The sequence below is a fragment of the Choristoneura fumiferana genome, chromosome Z (genome assembly GCF_025370935.1).
Source record: "Choristoneura fumiferana chromosome Z, NRCan_CFum_1, whole genome shotgun sequence".
Classification (NCBI taxonomy): Eukaryota; Metazoa; Arthropoda; class Insecta; order Lepidoptera; family Tortricidae; genus Choristoneura; species Choristoneura fumiferana.
In genome coordinates, this window is record NC_133472.1 from 16,075,708 (window position 1) to 16,101,104 (window position 25,397).

The 25,397-nt window shown below is 38.0% G+C and overlaps 1 protein-coding gene across 2 annotated transcripts; it reads right to left on the minus strand.

The window, feature by feature from the left end:
• Positions 1 to 4,266: 4,266 nt before the first annotated feature.
• Positions 4,267 to 24,493, minus strand: LOC141429389 (MFS-type transporter SLC18B1-like). Of its 2 annotated transcripts, none has more exons than XM_074089685.1 (12): positions 23,910 to 24,493; positions 18,361 to 18,601; positions 17,615 to 17,688; positions 16,033 to 16,249; positions 15,734 to 15,824; positions 15,250 to 15,484; positions 15,067 to 15,165; positions 14,650 to 14,745; positions 11,689 to 11,860; positions 10,427 to 10,613; positions 9,714 to 10,246; positions 4,267 to 7,998 (listed from the first exon to the last, which is right to left on the minus strand). In XM_074089685.1, exons 1-12 carry the CDS (start codon positions 24,170 to 24,172, stop codon positions 7,918 to 7,920), a joined length of 2,289 nt encoding a protein of 762 aa, XP_073945786.1. In that variant the 5' UTR covers positions 24,173 to 24,493; the 3' UTR covers positions 4,267 to 7,917. The 2 variants fall into 2 exon arrangements, with proteins under 2 accessions (XP_073945786.1, XP_073945793.1); XM_074089692.1 differs by lacking the exon at positions 23,910 to 24,493 and adding an exon at positions 22,486 to 22,587.
• Positions 24,494 to 25,397: the final 904 nt, after the last annotated feature.

Sequence of the window (25,397 nt, forward strand, 5' to 3'; positions counted from 1 at the left end):
CGCAGCAGCTCCCTGCTGTCACTGGAGAGGGGGGTGAGAACACAGCAAATCTTTTTGATTGTACAATTAATTAGTTGTAGCATTAGTAGCCGTTACGTACTTGAAAAATAACAAGTGTTGTTAGTTTTCATGTTTTACCCGACATACCTACTACTTAATAAATATTTCTTTATTCCTTTGTCTTTCAAATATGTGGCGAACCGAACTGTATTTAAAAACATTCTCAAAAGCATAAATTTGATATCGATGCAATAAGGTTTTGCTTCCGTTGCAGCTATCAGCAAAATGCTTCATGTCGAAAGGGAAGTATTTTTTCCGAAACCTTTAAAATTTATCGTATAACTCGAAATCACATAATTTAGACCCATGCTTGATTGGACCTTTTTTTTTTTGGCTCTTGTTTAACCTCCTATAAGGAATAGGTCGAATCACCAGTCACCCTTTATATTATATATAATTAATAATCTACTCATTCGAAACTTACCTATCTATTTTCTGTACTTGACTAATTAAATAATAAGCGACCTTTTTTTAGTATTTCTTTTCCTTTTTTCGATTTATTTCCACCTCCATTTGTCTTAATCAGAATCTATGATGAGGCAAAAATAACCAACCACTAAACAATCCTAGAAGGAAACAAGAAAACTTAGAATAACAAAAATTAGAATCGCGTCTTTCTAACATTTTGGAGTAACCTTGACTGTTTACTTGAAAAGTGTTTCCCGTTTAAACGCTTACCCAATATCTCTTAGCATTCTGTAGCTTTCTCGCACATCCGTTCCACAGGCTTAAAGCACTCGTATAGTGTGCTAATATATGATAAGAGAAGTCGCAGTGAATGCAAGATAAGGGTGCGACGTCACCGCGGCCCGGGTGGCGCTCTCACGCGCCGGCGTGCCTCTCCCACCACTGCCCACTCCACTGTACTCGCGCAACCACCCTGACCTTGGTCAGCACATACACAACATCATATCACAGGCACTGAGTTCAAAACTATCTGATCAGGACTGCTTATTACTACAGGAAAAATAGCATGTTTTGGCGGCAAGATATGTACCTACATCATGATTTTCATGATGTATTTCATGATTTGACAAACTTTGTGTAGTTCAACTTCAAATTTTTTGCTTAGTGGCAATCGGTCGCTTTTGGTTAGCGTCCATTACTGCCAATGACACCTGACTGATTTCTTTTTTTTTTAACATACGTTTCGCCAGGGCTGTGGTCTTTTTGAATGCGAGAAAGTTATCCAGGGACATATTTCCACAATATGCTCTCTCGGCTTCGTTCCTTTGGCGACTCATGTCCGGACATTCAGAATCCCACCAAGGTGGAGAGGACCTAGCCTTATAACGTTTTTTAGGGGGAATATTTGTGTTAGCTGCAAGTCTGCAACTATGAAGACATCGATCAGATTGTCGTGACAAATAGAAGCGTTTTCAGGTAAGACAGTGGGCATCTTGCTTACTGCTGCGTCCAAGTCCGCCGCGAACTGGTCCCAATCTACCTTGGGCAAGAAGTAATTCTAGTAGGTACTTCTTGCCCAAGTAGATTGGGACCAGTACTTGCGCAGCAGTAAGCAAGATACTGTCTTACTGAACGCTAATTCTAGTCGAATATATATATATATATATATATATATATATATATATATATATATATATATATATATATATATATATATATATATATATATAAGCTAAAGCAGTATGGAAGCTACGAACAAATCGATCGAAACGAACACACTCACACAGACGCGCGCCCTACACGGCCCCGAAGGGGGACTCGCGGTACTGCAGTCGCGTGTGCGTGTGACGCGTCGAGACGAGTACTTAGTGCACAAAAAACACGAAAAAAAATAGCACTAGGCCACTGATTACTGAACTTTTACAAACTAGGCGAGTGAGGTGGCATTTTGTAATTTTTTGCGCTGAACCGAATGAGACCGTGCCCATACTTTTAGGATCAATATTTTGCAAGATAGGAAGGGTTTTTGTTGCGGTACTAAATTTGACCCCTCCCCCCCCCCTCGTACAAAATTACCTATTACTGCATACATTTGAGGGCCACATTTTTTGCCGCTCAGTATTGTCAGTATATAATAGCTTGTATCCCACTGATAGATAAAAAAAAGTGTGCTCGTGTGTAAGTATTATTTTATTTCAGTGCTTACAATATGTACAGTTACAGAAACAAAAAGGCTCCGTCAACTGGGATCACTGGCGGTATAAGTATACCCAGAATTAACTTAATTTATTATAACTTTGAAACTGCCAATATACCTACTTAATTAGTAATTAGGTACCTATAGTAACTCGCACGTTCCCGGAACCAATTTGACTATTTCATCAGGGTCGGAGTAAATAATATTGTTTTCACCATCGAATGTTATACCAAATACGTTACGTATGTTCGCAATTTCCTCTAAATTGTGGCTTTGTTTATTGACAACATAAATGGAATGATTACCACAAAAGTAAGCTTCTCCGTCATTATTCAATGCTGCTCCACGGAAAAGTTTTTTATTAGAATAATGGATATGTTCTAATGTATCGTTTTTGATCCCGAACAGACCTTTGTCGGTCGTTATAAATTGATCACCATCTTTGTCAATGACGAATTGGTAAATCTTCTCTGTAATATGTGTCTGATGTTTGGGGGTTGCTTCTTTTTCACCAGTATCATACTTGTAAAGTTTTTGGGAAGGAAATTCGATAAAGTACAGATAATGACTTTTGAAGAACATATACCAAATGTTATGGCCGCTAATTACTTGATGCACTGCTTCTTCTTTCTTCTTTTGGTGGTAATTGTAAATGCCGTTACTGCCTCCTAGGTACACGTGATGGTTCGCTTCGTCCACCGCTGAAGCAAAGCCATTCTTTACTTTCGATATTTCCGTGAAATTCTTCTTATCTTTTTCAATATAGCCAAGTTTGAATGTATCTTCTACTTGTTTCCCGACGTTGTAACTAAAGAAAATTTTATGTTCCGGTTTATAAATAGACAGTTGGTAAGGAAGATCTAGTCCGCCAACCAAAACATCCTTTTTATGGTATTTACCGTGGACCAAAACTTGTTCACATTCAGTATCAGGATTTTTCTCGTCAGCAAAGACAAAAGCCACAGAAATAATTAATAAAATTTGTTTCATTGTGGGCGTCAATAATTGAACGCCGCCAACGGTATTCTGGTTGGTCTGGTTATGGTTCCAGTGCTATCAAAGTCGGTTCGGATTACTAGATTACATATCATTGAAAAAAAAAACAGTTACAAGGGGCGTATCATCTGAGTACTTGTTTATTGCGGAATCTGAATGGTTTTACCCTATGATTATAGTATTTAATTAACACTAAAGACTGTACACGATATAATCCATGCTGGGCTGGCGTGCATGATCTGGTGTTACTTCGCAATGAATGCAAATTTTCAAGCAGCACTTTTTTAAGTAATTAGTTATTATGAAACTACATAATCAAATATAATCATAATAAAAAGTCAGGACGTCTGAGAGTTTTAGCTTTAAATAAATATTTAAATCATAGTGCCTAAATTATTTTGACCAACATCTTCTGACGGTCTTTGCTAGGTTTTCATGTAAAAAATATATATATTTCTTAAATTCGACAATCTAATTTATAGCTTTACATGTTCTTTTGAGAACGTTGTTACACTTTTCTTACATTTGAAAACTGAATTACCAGGATCGCATGTTCACAAGAGTATGGATGCCTGAATAGGACAGAAATATCACATCTCCCTCACTCGGACTATGAGAGGGGTTGATTCCGTTATTTGAATTTCTCCACCCACACCCTCTAAACCCAAATGCGCCGCTTCCGCGAGACCGGTTAATATACATACATTTATATTGAGTAGGAACACAGATGTTTACAGATACATTAACAGAATATGAATGCCCAAACGGAGGGCTGCATTCCCCTCCGGCGTCTTACGTCAAAGTCGTAAAATGTCCAGGTGCCCAGGTTTTAGAATGGCCAGGTAGTAGAATGTCATGATCGTAAAATAACCAGGTCGTAGAATGTCAAGATCGTCAAATAACCAGGTAGTAGAATGTCAAGGTCGTAAAATAACCAGGTAGTAGAATGTCAAGGTCGTAATATAACCAGGTAAGTAGTAGAATGTCAAGATCGTAACATAACCAAGTAGTAGAATGTCAAGATCGTAACATAACCAGGTAGTTAAATGCCAGGTGCTGAATTGATATTAATAGTACATGGTACGAAATTTTAAATGTTAGAACCCTAAAGAAATATCACGATGAGAGTTAATAGAATCAACTTACAAGGAAAACTATCACGGCTAAGTTTGGATAACAATAAGTATGAAAAAATAAGTGCGAGTCGGACTCGCGCACCGAGGGTTCCATACATATTTATAGGTATGTAAGTAAAGGGGAAGCGTGTCTTGAAGATATTTCTTTGTTTTTCCAGAGCTCTACTCCTAAGCAAAATGCGCAGTATGGGGTCAGATTATATTGGTCATTGATATTTACAGACAGACATAAAAAAACAAGATTTTCAGACTTTTCTAGTTGGTTGTGTTATATAATAGTACCTTCATACCAAATTTCAAGATTCTGAGTTCACGGGAAGTACCCTGTAGGTTTTGATTCCCTTGCGAGTTTCGAAAATTTTCGGAAATTTGCGGCATAAACGGCTGCATCTTTTGATTGTGTTGACTTAGAAGTTTGATTTTTTCACAGCTCCAAGGGACAGTAGACCTCAGTATTTGATATAAATTTCAGCTTGATACCCCCACGCGTTCCCGAGAAGAAGGGTCTTGACAGACAGACAGACAGACAGACAGACATACGGACAAAAAGTGATCCTATATAAGGGTTCCGTTTTTTCCTTTTAAGGTACGGAACCCTAAAAAGTAAAAAAAAACTGAAACTTGACTACGGAAAAAATCTTTATTGTTCATTTTATATATTGGCTTGAAAATAATGGTTTATTTTAGGCTGTCTGGAAATACACTTGGACTTTCGGAGCTCATAGCTGATCAACACTTAAGTATCTTAAGCCAAAAATCTACTAAGAAACGTCTGGATCATTTTTTAAGACCTATCTAATTAGATAATATAATTATACCAGACGCGTCAGCTTACGATACAAAAATATTTTCAATAGTTCATTTTTTTTAATGTAAAATCAGACCCAATTTTTTTTAGACTGCTTTAATCATTACCTTTCTTTTTAGCTTTGCCGTCGGTAAAAATATGTAGTACAATAGTACAATCATATGTTAAAATTATATGCAACGACTTTTTCGTTACGGCTACGGAGCCCCGTCCTGGACGTGTCTGACAGCCTCTTGGCCGGTTTTTAATACTAAGTTAGACATTCCACGATTAGGACCGTCCGAGACATAGACATTAGTAAAGATTGGACATTTTACTACTTCGTCATTTCGCGATTTGGACCGTCCGAGACATAGACATTAGTAAAGATTGGACATTTTATTACTTAGACATTTCGCGATTTGGACCACCCGAGACTTGGACGTGGCACGACTTAGACGCTGTACTGTAAGACATGGACCTCTCACGATGTGGACGCAATTTCGACACTGAACATTTTACGACTTTGACGTAAGACGCCGGAGGGCTTCCAACGTTGGTGGCACTTGACAAAAAAAATGATTCTGATCTTCTAAGTATATGAGATATAAAAAAAAAAAATTAACAAAAAAGTAAAACCGACTCCAAATCATTACTCTTCCTTTGGCTTTGCCGTAGTCCAGTAAAAAATAAAAAATAGCAAAAAATGGAACCGACTACAAAACCCTTGAAAATATTTTTCTAGGTACCTACTAGCTCGAAGTCGGTGCCTCAGCACGAGCCAGCAGGCATGGAACAATATTCGTCTAACTCACCTATATCCTATGGGTTTCAATCCATCCTGCTGGGTCGTGCTGAGTCACCGACTTCGAGCTAGTAGGTACCTAGAAAAATATTTTCAAGGGTTTTGTAGTCGGTTCCTTTTTAGTTTTTTTTTTTTGGAGTCTGTTTCACTTTCTTGTTAAAAAATTCTTTATTTCTCACTTTTTAGTGATTCGTAGCCAAAGTACATCTCACAACGATTCCATTAAGCCCAAACACGGCTTAGTTACGTTGTTTTATAACAGATTTCCGTTGCCTACATTCCGGCTTCAGCATCAGATCAGTTCAAAAGAATCGTAGCTTAAAGCTCCTTCTTAGTCGCTTATCTAGGTATATTAATCATGATCGTTTATAGACGAGCGAGCATTACTTAGCTTTGACGTGTTCCATTGGTCATCCACAGTCTTTTTCATCAGGTTCAGTTTACCAAATGTTACTTTCGGAATGTAAATGCTTATCTTAATGCTAAAAATGCCAAAATCGCTATAGGTGTGCCTATACAATTTGAGGTTTTCCCTCGATTTCCCTAGGATCTCATCATCAGATCTAGACTGGGACCACCTCAAAAGAATACCCTTTCGATTAAAAAAATAATTTTGATAATCGGTCTACAATTGACTGAGTAATCGGTGAACATACATAAAAAACAACAACATTGGAACATAGAACCTCCTCCTTTTTTTGAAGTCGGTTAAAAATAATTAGTATATCAAACTTTCAAGGAAAACTATAACGGCTAAGTTTGCTTGAGAATTATTAGTAGTTTAAGAGCAAATAGCAGCCTAAGGTATAAAATATACCTAAACTTGGAAGATTCAGTATAAAATACGAAATTCTTTGAAAAATATTACTTAATTTGCTACGGCTACGGAACCCTATTTTGGGCGTCTCCGACATGCTTTTGGCCGGTTCTTTTATATATTTGGTAAGTGATCTGTCCACCTATTTTCCATTTAAGTTTGTCGTAGGTACTACTCACGGGACACCCTGCAGGATATAGTATTTTATGCAACAGTTGTATAACAGGGTTCAAAAAAGGTGAGTGGCGTGAGTTACGATGTGAGCTTTAGCGAACATCGTAAGAAAAAGACGCCACGAGCTTTTTTTGACTTACTTATACAACGTTGCATACAATAGGTACTTTTTTTTCGACTGGATACTTATAAATTACAATACAAAATTAGCCCGTGCGACATACAATGTTTTTCATCACATTTGCGAGTAAAATTTTATATTTCTAAAAGAAAAAATATTATTCTTCCAAATATTGGCGATATCATAGGCTGCGCTTTTGGCAGCGTCGCCCTCCCCCTCCCTCAGCATGTGCCTGAGCCGCGTGTGCATGTGGTCCTGCAGCAGCGCGCGCAGCACCATCAGTACGGGCACGGACTCATTTACCGACCTTGGGCTTCATGACAACAAAATTTGTACGCGCAATGACTCATTTACCGACCACGGGTTTCATCACAAGCACAGTAAGGTCGAGGGTTTTATTTGGGGGGTTGCAACCAAGGTAGCCTGCATGTTACGACGCTGTTTACGAGCAAGTGTGATGAAAAATATGTAACTGGCTGCACCTTAGCCTGTCCGAACGTACGAATTAAGAAAAAAAAAGTAAGTGGTTGCAGTTTGCAGTATCGTTTTAGCAACATTACGATACAGTGCTGTTATGGGGAATAGACAATATAGACTTTTCCAGAATCTTTTTATGTATGCTGTTATATTACTGTTCGTGATTAAGTAAATCACAGATTACAGAATAGGAGTAGAAAAAGATCATTACGAGTATGCAATGTAAGTTTCCATCTTTGCGTATCTGCTCTACGCAGATCAAAAAACATTTTTGCTATTCTAAAATTAAAGAAGTATGAGTAGAGTGTGAAGAATTATGCTAAGAGAACACAATGTGGATATTATTAAAGTTATCGTTCATTTTTAATCAACTGGTAAGTCCTTACAAAACATACCAAAATAAAATAATAAATTTAAATTGAAATTAAAATATGTCCGATCTAAACTTCACATGCGCCTGTTGAAGAAACTGCCACTGTTCCTCTGGCGTACGTGACCTCATCTTTGCACCCACAAGCGTTCTGTAAACAAACAAATGACGTTTTTTCATACAAACATTGTCCCCTGTTTTCTCCCTGGATAATGCCAATAGAGCATTTTTTTTTCAAAAATCAATGGCCACTATTAACATGTCCCTATGTTTTTATTTTTTTCATAAATTAATTATTAAAAGTGATATTAGCCTTTAAAAACCTAAAAAATGCCAGGTTTTCCGCTATTTTCAACAACCAGAAAACAAAGTTGCCTAAATTATATACCTAAAAAAAGGAAAACATAGGAACAAGGCCAAAGCCTTTCTTTAATTTTTACTGAAAACATTAGATAAATAGGCCAAATTTTGCAATAGAAATCAGGGGACTACGAAACGTTGATTTCATGTACTTTTAATAGGTATTTTCGGTCCAAGCTACAGTTATCTGTATCGCGCTCTGCTCGCGGTTGTTCGGCCACTGCGCGACAACAATAGATTTTATAAATACCTATTTGTACAATTCTCTCATCCTTGGACTGCGTTCTGACACGGCGGAAATCGCGCGATTTTGAGCGCCCTGTCTCTTTTCATAGTATTGCTTGAGAAAGAGACGGTGTACTTAAACCGCGAGATTCCCGCCGTGTCTGAACGCAGCCTTAGTGTTTCCTCTTGACATTATTAGGTAATATTTATTTTATAAACGATTTTAATTAAACTTCTATAAATTACATAGGTATATAGCAATCAGTCCCTTATTGATACAAATTTTGTATTTGACCAACCTTATAAAAAAATGCACTTTTGCAAACGGTTTCTTGGCCCCCAGTGGCTACATAACTACTCAGGTTACCCTTTGGAATAGTGAAAAACTCAGGCTTCTATGTCAACGCAATCAAAATACATACAATAGGTACAGTACAGTCATCGAAAAATGTGTTTCCAAACAATTAAAATCTTTATGGTAGGTAGGTACTTCCTGCTGTCCTAAAAACTTACCACACACACACACACACACAACACACACACAACCAATAAGAAAAAAATTGAAAAACTTGATCATTTTTGGGTCCGACTATAACAGTAACCAATCTTAAATGATTCACACTGCGTTAGCACTGCGTACCTACATTTTACTTAGGAACTGGGCAATGCTAACAATTCATAGTCCTACAAACGCCAATATTCATTAGTAAAAAAACAATTAACAATACAATAAAGGCCTTTCTTCCCGGCTGATCGACACCTCTGGGGACCCAAGAGCTGGTACGTATTTATCCCAGCGGATCGCACTTGCGGTCCAAAGGGATAATGCGGCCAGCATCATGGGAACTCTGCTTTGGCTTGCTTTGGCTTTGGTTTTGGACGGGGTTTTCTTTTTATAATTTTTATTTTTATAGTAACATATAGATATATTTAGTTAAGGTTTCTTAGGTAAGTTTTCTTTGTCTTCTTATTATTAGGTATATAGTAGTATATAGGTAGTATTAGGTATTCCTAAATAAATTTTTAATCAAATTATGAAACATGATCATAAGATAAAATTTTGCCATTTAAGACAATTTTAAATAATAAATACCACCATTAACAATTTGAACAACGGAATACTAACAAAGAATGCCAGTAGGAGATATAGGTAGGTAAGTATGTGCTATATTGCAACTGCTCGTTTATTACTTGAATCTATCTTCGATTAATTATATTGGTACGTACCCTTAAATATACGCATATAAATAAGTTTATTATTAAATCTAAGTATTTACTTACAAAAGTGTTTCCAGGAGAGCATTGATTATTTTTCTCGTAGAAATTAACTTTTTCCAGATTATGTCTGATAATATCTTCGGATCTCATCATGCCGGCATTGGGGTTCTCCGTTTTGGAGACCAAACCGTGGTGGTGTCTCTTGACCAGTAAATTATCAAGGTTCAAGTGTTCTAGGACAGCAGGGCTGCCGAAGATAGCGTTCTCTAGATACGAGCAGTAAGTGTCAGCGTCAGGGGTAGTTAGCTCGTCTGTTTTGTTATTGTTTTCGTTGATACAGCTGCTGGTTAGTGTCTTTTTAATAACATCACCTTCTTCCCGTTTCAAGTAGTCTTGATATAGATCAGAGTTAGGAACACGAACATTTGAGTTCACAGGCTTAGATTTTTTGCGGATTTCAACAATAACATTCGTTACGTATTGGAATTTTAGAATATTAACAACCGTGTCTGTAATACTGGCCGAACCACTTTTATTTGGGCTTTTATGCTTGATACACAGGCCTATCGGGGTAGATGTCGCGTTGGGATAATAACCTGTAACAATAAGAAAATATCAAACGTATTTCCGTTTTCCTTCTCCTTTAACAATGGACGTTGCACTTGCAAGATGTGCTGCTGGAGCCACGTCATCAGGAATATCCACTGGCTTTGTTCATGTTCTTCGGACGACTATTTGCGACTTGGACGGCAGCATAATTATCTACTAAGGCTCACAGTTCTTGGAGTAGCGTGAGCAGGATGTGAGCAGCGGCGAGGTGTCCAGGCGGGAGGGCGCGCTCCGGGTGCAGAATCGACTGCTGGTCCACGTGGAGTCCGAGCTCGGCAGCGACTCCGACCATGACTCAGTTGACAACCATTTTGACGACTCACGTAAAGTGAAAAAAGTAAGCGCTACCACGGCCTACAACAAAAGAAAGTAACGACGAATATTTGGTGAGACTTATAAGTATATTCTCACAGAAGTACTTAAATAGAAATTAAGGAGGTACTAAATCAACGGAAACAAATCAATATACTGCAGGCTGAGGAAACATGTTATTCGTTATCCAATAAATCAATGATTATTACAAAATCATATACCTAAGTATAAGTACAATAACATAACATGAGAAAGTACTGGCATTATGTGAAAACATAACAGTCTAAAATTTACACAATAAAATATTATTTTCAACTATAGTATACCTAGTAAATAAACAAAGATTATAATGAAAAAACGCCCTACCCTAAAGCTGTTGCTGGCGGCTATAATTGCAAAACCACACTTTTTATACTTTGCCGTGAGTGTTTTTTTTTTCAATTATTGTGCACTTTCTGTTCTTATTTAATAGGGGAAGAGAGAAATGCGGTGCGCTGAAGAATAGTACATTGATAACCAAGGGTGGAAAGTGACCCATTTCACCCGAGATGTTTCTGGCGCTCTCACTAAATAGTTCAAGGGGAAATGGGTAATTTCCCCTCGAACTGTGAGGAAAGTAAAATACTACACGCACATTTTATAAAAGAAGCATATTAATAAATATCAGTTAAAATTTCAAATGGATGTTCGGCGTTCAATCTTCAGTGTTGTATATAATAAGCTCCTTGGTCACGACGTGCATCAAGATGGCCATGCCGAAACGTGAAAAAAAAGTGTCACAGTATCATGGCATTATGGCGGGCAGCAGAATGGAAGAATTATTTTAATGTTGAATTTCTGTATTTGCGAAAAAAAATTAGACCAACTGTAAAATGTTTTTTCATCTCTCCTGTTCGGAAAGTTTAATTTTCATGGGTAGATAGCCGGGTGGAAAATTGCGTTTTCATCTCTAAAAATAAATTACTTTCCACCCTAGAGATGAAAACGCAATTTTCCACCCGGCTATCTACCCATGAAAATTAAACTTTCCGAACAGGAGAGATGAAAATTTGATTTTCCGCTTTTGAAAGGGCTCTTATCTTATCAACAAAAGTTGCGGGTGTAAACTGGGTTTTACCATGGTGAAGCAAGCCCCTGCGCAGATGGTGGCGCCGAGTGCGAACCCGTAGCGCTGGACCAGCGCGCCGCCCAGCACGGGGCCCGTGACCTCGCCCAGGGAGTAGCAGCACGACCACACCCCCGCCACCGCGCTGTACGTCGCCAGCGCCTCCGGACATCCCCCCTCGTAGCTGCGGACACAAACTCTCAAATACATTGTCATATTTATCAGATACCTAATTTATTAGGGTCTCCGCTAACACGCGCGGGTGCATGGCTGTTTTAATAGAGCAGCCCCGCCTCATTTGGAGCCCGCCTCGGATTTGTTCCTGATTTGTCATATTCTTAATTGTTCATGTTCAAACTTATAGGATTAGCAAATATACTTATATATATATATACATTTTTACTTTTGGTTAAAGCGGCAATCCCTAAACGCACAACATTAAAAAAACATACCTTTGTTACAATAGTAGATTATTGTCGTGGCCTGCAAGTAGGCAATTGCTGGCTGAGTATGAGTATTAAACGGACGAGCTTGCGAGAGAAAACACCACAAGCTATTTCAGACCCAATAGAAAAAGTCCGGAGTTCCAACTAAATATCTGATACCGGCCATTAGACTTGGCTGTATACGACTTGTGCCAACATTTCCATGGCCTTTTTAACTTTAAAAAAAAATGTGACTGATTGCAGGCGCGCTAATTCATTATTGTCGAGCTAGCGCGCCTGCAATCTTTTTAACTTTTTAATTTTTCGCTGACCATAAACTATGCACTTCACCTTCTGATATGTAAAGAATAATGTCAACTTTTACGGACATTTTTGAGAAAAATATTTAGCAGTCCAAGAAGAGCATTAAGTAAGTCTAACTAAATACACCTATTATGATTTGGACACAATTATTACTGGCTTTAGCTAAACGCAGAAAACAGTTTTTTTAATCAAGGTTTTTGTACGTGACTATGGCTGGCTGTATGGTGAATTTTCGGTCTTGGATGAAACTAAAAGTAAAAAAAAAATTGTAACAAATAATGGAACCTACTTCAAAAACCTTGAAAATAATTTTCTACAAGTTTGAAGTCGGTGCCTCAGCAGGAGCCAGCAGGAGTGGAACTATAGTCGTCTACCTCACCTACATACTATGTATTGGGCTTCAATCACTCCTGCTGGCTCGTGCTGAGGCACTGACTTCAAACTAGTAGAAAATTATTTTTCAAGGATTTTGAAGCCGGTTCCATTTTTTGTTAAAAAAATTTTTTTCTTAATTTTTAGTGTTTTGTAGCCAAAGTGCATCTTACGACGATTCCATTTAGCTCAAACACAGCATAGTTACTTATATCATTTTATAACAGAGTACCGCTACCTACGGTCTTCTTTATCAGAGTCTAGTTCACCTAATGATACTTTCTGAATGTCAAAATCGATATAGGTGATTTCTCTAAGATCCCATTATTAAATCCTGACTTGGTGTCAATGGGACCACCTCGGAAGTATGTGATATAGAACTAAAAAAGAATTTTGAAATTCGGCCCACAGTTGGCGGAGTTATCGCGTAACAAACATACAAAAAAAACATATACTTGAATTGAGAACCTCCTTTTTTGAAGTTGGTTAAAAACCTGCACAATAATAAACACTTCCCGGACATGTCCGGGAAGTAATGCCACTTTTTAGGGTTCCGGAGCCAAAATGGCAAAAACGGAACCCTTATAGTTTCGCCATGTCTGTCTGTCTGTCTGTCCGTCTGCGGCTTTGCTCAGGGACTATCAATGCTAGAAAGCTGTAAATTTGCACGGATATATAAGTAAACTATGCCGACTAGTGTGGGGTATCGTTGGATAGGTCTTTTAAAACCATGGGGGTTGCTGAGACGATTTTTCGATTCAGTGATTTGTTTGCGAAATATTCAACTTTAAAGTGCAAATTTTCATAAAAATTGAGCGTCCCCCCCCCCTCTAAAATCTAAACCGGTGAGGGGAAAATTTTAAAAAAATCAGGATGGTATTACTACCATCATGTATCATCCTCGTATATCAAACTTTCAAGGAAAACTATAACGGCTAAGTTTGCTTGAGAATTATTAGTAGTTTATGAGTAAATAGCAGCCTAAGGTATAACATATACCTAAACTTGGAAGATTCCGTATAAAATACGAAATCCTTAGAAAAATATTACTTAATTTTTTCGTAATGGCTACGGAACCCTATTTTGGGCGTGTCCGACACGCTCTTGGCCGGTTTTATTTATTTATTATCGCATCAACGCATATAACGATGGACTTCCCGGTCGATTTTTTCCAACATTAATGAGAACATTTCCGAGCAAGTTGGAGATAACATTTTTTACTGTATAAAGGTTGTATGTACTATAGTTTTTTTTTTTTACTTTAGGTTGTTTAAAATTGACTACATGCATAGGGCCTATATTTTTGGTTAGCCTTTTATCAACTGCTTTAAGTAAATAGATCATTATATGAGTTAAATTTTGCGGGTACCTATCAGGTCCGTTCTAATCACTATACCATCTTTTATACCTAGTGCCATCCACGAAGACGCGTGATTTTGTCAAAATTAGACATTAACGACATTGTATCTAATAAGAACCACGGCACGCGTCATCGTGAATAACTTTACCTCTACTCGCTAATTATACCACCAAGCAGCAGTGGTTGTGCTCCGGCGTTTAGACTATGACCGCCGGTGAAATTTGATGCACATAAGGAAGGTATTCTATCTTTTACCAGAAAGTTTTTTTTCTGTGCTGACTGTAGGAAATTTTTAAGCTCCAATGTTTGTTTAACTACAAACATCTTATGTTGGAACTATAAACAATTACATAATTAAAAGAATACCTACCTATGTTATGTAAGGAGGGATTATTAAATCCCTGTAATCACGAAATAATATTAGTAAATACGAAAATCACTAAGCACGGCAGTTTGCCGTTAATTTTTTAGCAAATATCAGCGAAGACTCACATTGAGCTGGCTAACACTCCTTGAAATGTAGGTAGAAGAGTCAACGCGACCGATATGCTTAAGATCGATAACGCCACTAAATCTAGCCAAAGATCTCTGAAAACAAAAGCAAAAAGTTAAAACCTTACATCTACACGATACTTATATAAAGACCAACGACTGGTAGTTGCCTAAAGATAAACCTTTATAAATAATGAATTGAATAAGTTAATTATTACTTGCGATATTTTACAGCAAAAAAATGATTTCTTAAAATAAATAAGTAACAGTGGTTAGCAAATATATCGAACCATTGCGTTGCTTTTGCGACCTATTTTTTAAAGTAATAAACTATGGTAAAGTACTAAGTCTAAGTAGTAGTATTTAGTAGGTACTTTTAAATTGAAATGTGCTTTATTTAATAGTTTATTTGCTTACGTCGGAATGCCGGGGATAAACGGGCAGGGTCCAAGCAGCAGCAACCCGAACGTGGTCAGGAACAGTCCCCAGACCATCATGCACCAGTGATTGTGTACCCTGTTGCGCAAACAATACAGGTTATTAAAAAAACTATATAACATTTCTACATAAACACCAAAGTTGCATTATGGTGGAACTCACCGATCCGCCACCCACCCCCAAAGAGGGCTAAATATACCATACAGGCTGGAAAACAACAGGAACACAAGTCCAATTTGTTTCGTCGACAGACCGAACTGTCGCAAATGTGGCTCCAGCGTGGGGTCGAGGAAAGCCCATGTGTTGGAGACTACCACGATCACCAAGCCTGTGATTATAATCGAAGGAATCTTGAACAAGCACAAAACAGAAGCAGATTTTGTGGTGGCCACCAATCCTGAAACAATTAAAAGCATAATTTATTTATTTATTTATAAAGTACATCCACATCACGTATATTACAATTTGAGCCATATTATAAACTATTTACAGGTACATTATTCCAATATACATGTCAATTGCGGATTACATTTCATTGACCATAAATGCGAGATTGCATAAATAATTGAAATGCCTAAGACTTCATAAATAATATTACAGATAAGTAAGTTTAGCTTGGCATATTGTTAAAATCACTCATACATACCGTCACAATCCGACAGTAAGAAGAAATTGATAGGCACCGTTAAGCACATTATAAAGCCGAGAGTGTAAAATGGCAGACCGAAACCTCCGATCTAACTGAAACAATTGATTAAACATTTTAGACATGGGTTGCTGATTTAAAATATAAATACGCGCAATGTTCCTACGGGTCAGCCATTACTGTTTATATGGAAATAACAAAGATTATGAAATCATTTCATCATCCCTTGTTGCGGAATCATTTGAACCGCTGACTGCAAAAAAAAATTGCCCAAGTGATTGGTTAATTTGAATGCGTACCGAATAGAGAAGCCCGCCGATGGCCGGGCCAACGGACATGCCGAGACCGACGAACGTCTCGAGAATGCCCAGCACCGAGCCGATGGCGTCAGGAAACGTCTGCACCACGAAGACGTAGCTGGCCGTAGAGTACGCGCTGGCACCCAGTGCCTCCGCGCCGCGCACCACAAAGCATAGCACGGTGAACATTGTCGTATCCTCAATCATCACCAGACTTCTGTTCATTCAAATCGAAGTATATAATCGTATTAGTACAGTTCCCATCAGATATTTGGGAGCGGCCAAGGTGGTCAAAAATATCGGCACAAACACCCTCTCTTATAAAGGTTTTGCCCGTGGCTCCGCCCGCGTGGTATTCAGTTATCGCACGCTGTTCCCTCGGCAACTGTGCATTTTTCCGGGATAAAAAGTAGCCTATGTCACTCTCGGGCCCATAAACTATCTCTATGCCAAAAATCACGTCGATCCGTCGCTCCGTTACGGCTTGAAAGACGGACAAACACACAAACACACTTTCGCATTTATAATATTAGTATGGATTAGAGTTCATATCTCGATATTGTCACCTTGGCCGCTCCGAAATATCTGATGACGACTGTAGAAATAGTTGGCCAATGTATGTATTTACTTAACGATTTAAAATATTAATATAATAGACTGAAAGATGACAAAGGAGAAGTTAGGTATCAATAAAAAGAGACCTCTCCCAACTTGCTCAGGGACTATCAATGCCAGAAAGCTGTAATTTTGCACGAATATATAATGTAAACTATGCCGAAAAAATGGTACAATAAAATATTCAAAAAAAAATTTTTTGCCGTACCTCCCATAGACGTAAAGTGGAGCGATTTTTTTTCTCATCCAATCTTGTAGTGTGGGGTATCGTTGGATAGGTCTTTTAAAACCATTAGGGGGTTGCTAAAACGATTTTTCGCCTCAGTAATTTTTTTGCAAAATTTTCAACTTTAAAAGTGCAAATTTTCATTAAAATCGAGCGTCCCCCCCTCCCCCCTCTAAAATCTAAACCGGTGGGTGGACAAATTTGAAAAATTCAGGATGGTAGTAAGTACATATCAAATTTACAAGGAAACTATAACGGTTAAGTTTTCTTGAGAATTATTAGTAGTTTAAGAGTAAATAACAGCCTAAGGTATAAAATATACCTAAACTTGGAATATTCCGTACAAAATACGAAATCCTTAGAAAAATATTACTTAATTTTTATCGTAATGGCTACAGAACCCTATTTTGGGCGTGTCCGACACGCTTTTGGCCGTTTTTTTTTTAGTTTTTTAAGAGGAGGAAATGTAAAATGAAATACTATACCTACCTACTCACTACTAATGCACAGAATAGGCATGTAACTACTCGTAAGTTGTGGTTTAAATGTTGTAGGTACCTCAAAAATCAAAATCAAAATCATTTATTCAGTAAATAGGCCGCAATGGGCACTTTGACACGTCATTTTTTAAACTACCAGCGCTTTCGGAAATACCATCATTGCCAAGAAGAATGCGCCGCAAGAAACCTACTGTACATAACATAGTTTTTAGGTTTAATTAATAGATATGAGATAACTTACCCAAATAAGACGTTACAAAATCCCGCTATAAACATCCCAGCGATGAACATAAACTTAGCACCCACCAACGGAATCTGGAATATAACAAAATTAGTCTTATTATAGTTGATAGATCTATTTCTGAATATACATTACGTATAAATTTATCCGTCTGATTATTTAATAATATAAAGGGAAATCAATGCTTAATTTGACCGTACTTTAATAGAAATAGGGAAGCTATTCGCATGCGTCAAGTTAGCGTACCTGCTCGTACCTACCTACTGGCGAAAGAGAAGCTATTATTATTCGCGATTTAATATTTCCGATAACCTACAGAGACAAGGAAGGTACGGATATTCTTTAATCCCAAAGATTACTAAGCTGCTCTTCGAAACCAAAAGGCGCTATCTCAAAAAAAAACACTGGATTTGGAGTTATCAACACCATGTCATTGTGATGAAAGAATCTCAAAAGCCGAGTTTAGACTTGCAAGAAAAATCGTGCAAGTTTCATTACATTGCGGCGCTCGATTAACCACTACAAACTCGTTGGCTTTACGGCCTCGCAATGTAGGTAATACAACTTGCACGATTTTTCTTGCAAGTCTAAAATCGGCTTTAAGCTACACAATAGTGCCTATTTAATAATTCAAAAGTGTTTTTTTGAGATAGCGCCTTTTGGCTTAGGAGGGCAGTAAGGTAAGCATTATTAATAATAAATCAAAGTCTTAATAGGTATAGGTATTTAATTTTAATTATTCTTACGAATTTCCCCAAAATCGGCGACGTTATGAATATCACCACAGCATAGAAGCTGAAGACGAAGCCACAGACGGTATTGGAGAGGCCCTTCTGGGAGGCTTCTCCGGGGAAGAACGGGGCCATGACGCTCATGGAGCAGAAGCTCATGAAGTCGACCAGCGCCAGCGACGCCAGGGTCAGCTGCTGCCGCCGCGACAGCTGTCGCATGGCCTCGGGCCGAGGCCGAGTCTGTGTACGCACTAATCTAAGTAGAAACAATGAGTGAATAGGTACATTATAGGTGTATTGGCTTTTTTAGGAAAGTTCTTTTGGAGCATACGAGTATATTGTGTACAGTTATTGCACTGCATAATTTAGGTTTATACCTACCCTAATTCAAAACTCAGTTTATTACCACACAAGTGCTATTAACTTTGGTACAATATTTATTTTCACAATCATGTTTTTTTAATCTATGTAGACTTTTATAATACTATGTATGTATGTATACAGGCACCGCACAGTCTTCAATAGCTGATTTATTCAACTGCCGTATTTAATTGACAAGTCTAGTACATAAATAAAATGGAGTATTACGAGAAGTAGTTACATTTACCTACTTGTCAATCTATCTACCTACCTTTGAAATTTCAACGCAAATTCATTTCTTTGAATATTTTTTTTTATTCGACTGGATGGCAAACGAGGTAGTGCCAGTAATTTCACCGACTGTCTTACTCTCCACGCCGAAACACAACAGTGCAAGCACTGCTGCTTAATGGCAGGATTAGCGAGCAAGATGGTGGTAGCAATCCGGGCGGACCTTGCACAAGGTCCTACCACCTGCAAACCTGAGGAGGTGGATGGATATTGCTATGAACATTTCATATAAAAAATAAATAATTCAACCATTAATATAAGTAGGTAGGCACACGCACTTTATATTGGGCTTCAATCACGTCGTTGGCTCGCGCTGAGGCACCAACCGACTTCAGTCAGACTGGTAGAAAATTATTTTCATGATTTTTTGTAGTCGGTTCAATCTAAGATACAATAGTTTAATATCAACTGCTCGTCACCTTTTACGACAGATTGCTTTTTCCGATGCAGAGACGTTCATTATTGAGGAGTCCTGGTGCTTCACCCGTTTTACCATATGCAATACGAGGAGCATAAATTGCTTAGCAACTGTGTCATCGTAATTAAAATTTAACCCGTGAAAACTTGTTATTGAGTACAAACTCCGATGGTCAACTGTGATGATGATTTACAAGAGCAAATGCACGAGTTACTACTAAATATATCCAATTTACTATAGGTGTCTCTACAACATTTGAAGAGTTCCCTCGATTTCCTTAAGATCCAATCATCAGATCCTGATTTGGTGCTTATGGGACCCAATTGAAGACATTTCTAGACGAACACAAAAAAAAACAAATCGGTTCATAAATGACAGAGTTCTGAGGTAACAAACATAACAAAAATACAGCCGAATTGATAACCTCCTCCTTTTTTGGAGTCGGTTTAAAATAAGCACAATTCTTTAAGTATGGCGATGGATGGACGTTTGTTACTCTTTCACGCTGAAACTACTGAACAGATTTGCATGAATGCTCCACCCCCACCCATCAGTACTTTTAGTATGTGGTTTAAAACACCATTCCCTACAACAATGCCAAAATTCGCTCATATACGAGTTTTTTCTCCTGAGATGCAGTTTTTGGTCTTCGTTGGGTAGGCTAATAATACAGGAAGCTTCTTAACGATAAATACAGTAAATGACTCAATATTTTTTTTTTACAAAACGGGAACGTTAAGCACCACCACCACCCATGATATCAGTATTTTATGATTGAATTTACTAAATTATTTCAGACGCTCTTGCTACTGTAGTGCCGCTCTGGAGGGATTTGGATTGGATAATGTGAGTGCAAACTGCACACTTATGAAACTTTGTACGGAACCCTCGGTGCGCGAGTCTTACTTACGCTTGGCCGGTTTTTTTCAATGGACCTCCTGAAATATGTACACCTTCAATAGGCCTAAATAATAAAGCCTTTGAAGACAAAAAAAACAAAAATGTTATTCCTATAGGTACAGTCGAGTTCATAAACTTGTGAGCAAAATTTTAATCAAAAATATCTGAGCACGACTCTATTGTTAACGGCGTAGGAGCGACTGTACAATCAGCGACTACCCTTTACAAGTATGGCTAGGTAATAGGTAGGTAAGTAGATACATATTTAAAAATCCAGTTGCAAATAGATACGTAGGTACATATCTTACTACTGTTTAAATAGTGTCGTTTATCTTAATGATAGCCATGATATGTAAGTGTTCAGAGGGCCTTCTACTGATTTTGCAGTGTACCTAAGTCTGTTATCTGCGATATTACAGGTTTTATAATACACATGTACAACTTCCATACTACTTAATTTATTTTTCTAATCATGTGCGCTTAAAAGGTAATTTGAAACTAAAATCACATAATTGTTAACGTTTATTTTGTTTTTTATTTACTTATAAAGAAAGCTTTTGATGAATAGCTTAATTTAGCTGATTATTTTATTTCATTTTTGTCAACATGTGAGTGGACGGCGGTCGGCGACACTATCGTAAGGCTCGGTTAGTTACCTAGTTAGAGTGTGCGTTGCGGCTACGTTGCCCACGCCGACAATTCCTTGCTAGGCGCCGTTTCCAGGTTTCCAGTGAAATTTGGAAGTACAGATGTCTTGTCAAAGCCGCTTAGTTTTGTAGTTAAATAACAAAAATAAATATTTATAGGGGGGGCACTCCATACACGTAACAGAAATTGAAAAAAAAAATTTAACTCGCATCAACGTGTGGCACATAGTTCGACAGCTCTTTTGAAAAGATAGTAAGGTTTCTCAAAAACTTTTTAAGTGAAGATTTCCAGAAATAATCGCTCCCAAAGTAGCAAAAATTGTGTCCCCCCCCCCCTATCTTGTAAACCGTTTGTCCAAATAATATTCAAAAAATATGTAAAGGTAACGTAATTGGTTTCAACATGATCGGATATACCATTTTGAGTTATTGCCGAAAAACTGCGCTTCTCAACAAAAGGACGTAAATGCCGTGAAGATACGCTCTTTTTCTGGTACTTAATAGATTTTAAGACTGTAGTGTTTTAATTGTGTTATAACGCACATATGATTTTGTTCGTAATGGCTACGGAACCCTATCTTGGGCGTGTCCGACACGCTCTTGGCCGGTTTTTTTAATTTTCGTCAGAAATTAGGAAGAAAATTACATGACGTGAACGTACTAACAAATAAGTACGGAAAATTGCATTTACGTGTAATAGACCAGCTTTTGCCCGCGACTTCGTCCGCGTGGAATAGTAACTTTGGGAAGTGTTTAATTTATTTAGAATACCTATTCTGCCAATAATAATAGTACATAGAAACTTCTACGGTTTACCGAAAACAACCTATTTTAATACATTGATATAAATATAAACTAAGTATTTTTTTTGTTCTTCCATCCATCCATTCATCCGATGTTCTTTGGTAAAATATAAATGTTTTGCGGGTAGCCACATTTTAGCAATACGACGTGTATCTACCCTGCCAACTCAAAAGGACTAATTTGACTTGACACCTGACGTTTATTGTAAGTTAGGAGTTTATTGCAAGTTTAATAAAGATTCATCGATTTATCTTCGATAATGACGACCTTCCATATAAACTTTCATCCCCTATTTCATCCCCTCACAGGTCGAATTTTCAAAAAAGCTCAAACAAATATCGACTTATTTCTTATTAAGTGCCTAAATGTCAAGTTTCATGGTTTTATCTTCGACAGCGACGAACTTCTACCGTATAAACTTTCATCCGCTATTTCAACCCCTTAAAGCATCTTTTTCGCGATAAAAGATAGCCTATGTTCTTTCCCAAAGTCTACTCTATCTCTGTACCAAATTTCATCAAAATCGGTTCAGCGGTTTAGGCGTGAAAGCGTAACAGACAGACAGACAGACGAGTTACTTTCGCATTTATAATATTATATATTAATAATTAATATAAAATATATAAATAAAAGTATGGATTAGTAGGGATAGACAAAGGATGCATGGTTTCTGGCTTTAGCTTTTCACACAGGATAAAATAAAAATAAAAAACATCTCACCTCATTTGTCAAATTTGTCAAGTAATATTTAATGAAACAAATATTCTTAGAACCAAATTTGTATTTTGTACTCGTATTGAAGTCTATCAACCTATCAACTTAACAAATCAATGTCAAGCAAAACACAATATCTGATGGCCAGTAAAAGCATAGGTAAAATAGGACTATATACGACAGTTAGGCGGCAAAACATGTAGGTACATCAATGAAACTTTAGCTTATAACTTTATGGACATTTCTCTCATTTCGTGCAATAAGCAATAATTTGCCTTTACCCTCTACCTACCTGAGTTGTGCGCGCTTAGGATAGACGCTAATGCAACTAGGTAGTCCAATATGCACTTTGAACATGACATCGAAATTAGCACAGTTTTGTTTACAACAAGTTACATTACAAGCATGTGTGCGAAAATATTTCAGTCGCCGCTGCCTTGTTGTTAAAAGTCAGTCAAAGTATTTTTTTAATTAAAATACGTCTGAAACTTAGTAGGATATATTACAAATTTCACGCTATTGGCGGTATGTTCATTTTTTTTTAATATCCACATTTTTATTCATAATAAAACGTGGTATTTGCTCACTAACGCCATCTACTGGCGCTGTAGTGCCTAGCTGACCGTGACGAACCACCTTCCATGTTTATTCTATATCTACCTTTATTATTTTATATTCTATTGAACAAGGCAGAACGCCTTAGGGCATGTCGGGGCACAACGAATATCCGTTGGAACAAAAAAAGTGATCACTATTGACAAAATTCACTGTTCTGTGTAAGCGAATCGAATACCTACATCGCAGTTTCGGGAAGGCTGTGTGGTCGGGTCCCTGGGCGTGGACCCGTGCCCTTAGAGGACTTATTTATTTTGCGTGACCGAAAGAGAGTCATAAGTACCTATGCCGTTTGTAGCGTGATCGACGGAGATGCGACAGTAAAGCTTTGGTTTCCTAGGATCAGCGGTGCCGTCATATAGCGGTCGTAATTGATACCGATCCTCCTCCTCCTCCTCCTAGAGAGCGGTAATTGACACCGCTCTCTAGGAAACCGCGCCATTTTGTTTACAGACAACGTTCTAGTGATGTTATTCACCGCTTATTACGGTCGCTATAATGACGGCACCGCTTGTCCTAGGAAACCAAAGCGCTACGAACTCATCACCCACTAAGTTAGGATGGTTATTAGGATATAGCTGAGTAAAGAGGGTAGTTAGTGCAGTATTTAGCCAAGGCAAAAGCTAAATTAAACAAAAATGCATCATCGTACTTACCTACAAGAGTTCTCTGATCTGATCGAAAAAATATTCAAAATAATGAGTGTCTCAAAACTATAACATGATTAATTTTAAATTGATGAATTAAGTATGGTGAAGAATACTTTGTTATTCTTGGCATTGATATCGAAGTTTACTGACACCTAAGTAGCTTACCGTTCTCGCAGTATTCTGATTTCGGAGCTGCCGTTGTCTGGTGGCACCGCGGACCAGGAGTGTGCCCGGCGGCGGCCCGTGCTCGGCGACGACGGCCGCCGTCCACCACACGCGCCCGCCATCGCTACCGCGTCCCAACACGCCTTCATCTCATCCGGGTCAGATCCAGTCGGCTTAACACTTGTCGAAGCACCATCATTCCTATTAACACCATTTGTAGTCCGAACATCAATTAAAGGCGATCTCTCACTCGGCGGTTCCATTTTGAAACGTTAGTCCTGATGCGAATATCACCACAATATACCGCATAAGCAACTCACGAGGCGTAACTAATGTAATAATATCCCGATCGTAAACAAATCACGTTATCAGTGTCAATACACCGCCCGACTGCTGCAGACGGAGCCTTACCTACTCGCTTGGCATATCAATTATGTATCGATATCTTATCATGTGTAAACAGAAGTCTCCGCAATAAATCGAGCACTAAATGGTGGTTAATTCTAGAACTGATGAAACGCCACACGTCAAGAGTCTTACGTTCGACAAAGAGGACGACGTCGTTGATAGGTGAATACGTAGGTAAATAAGCGAAGCGCGAAATCATCTCTACCCACGTGGGCTGCTGCATTTTGCTACTTGAATTTGTATTGTAGGTATGTACTCGTTAGTATAATCGACAGCAAACAGGCGTAGGGGTTGTAAATAAACTTTATTATCAACTGCTTCATACAGCTACTTACGCAATCCTTTTTGCACCAGATTTCTAGCGTGCCCGGAAACGCTGATTTTTGTGCTCGCTTTTGTGCCAATATGCAAAAATACTAGTAGTTTCGTCATGTTGGTTCGATTTTTTCTCCTTTCTCTATTATTAACCCGAAGAGAATCAAGACTCAATTGATCTATGATATGATATTGCCGCCAGTAGAAAATGATAAAAATTAAAATTTGATAATAGGTACTAAAGTGAAGGTCCAATATAAATGAAAGTTTAGAGATAGGTAGGTAGTTAGATTTCGAGACACTTAAGTTAATTAATTAAATTTATTTTCCGCCGCGGAAATCTCCAGCATGCGTAGACTGACATGTGTTTGGCTGGCTTTTTTAACTGTAGGCACAGAATATATAATAGTACTAACGTACAGCATGGCCACGCTCCGCTCCGCACCGGTTCGAGTTACCCCACCCCTCAAGCACAGATTAGATTGCAGGAAAACCGCAGGAAGAGGAAAGCAGTCGGGTGCGCAACGCGATGTAAGTATGTCGGCCGCACGGCACTAAGTTCGGGAGCAATTATTTTGCGAAATGGTAACGGTACCCTACCTACTTCCTTTTTCTAAATAAATAATGATTTCTGAAATCATCGCGATTAATACATGAAATAACTACCTACCGAATAATTCGTTTAAGTTTGTAGTCGTATATATCTATTGTAATTGAAAATAATAATGCTTAAATACATAGACAGACACATTTTAATTAGGTTTA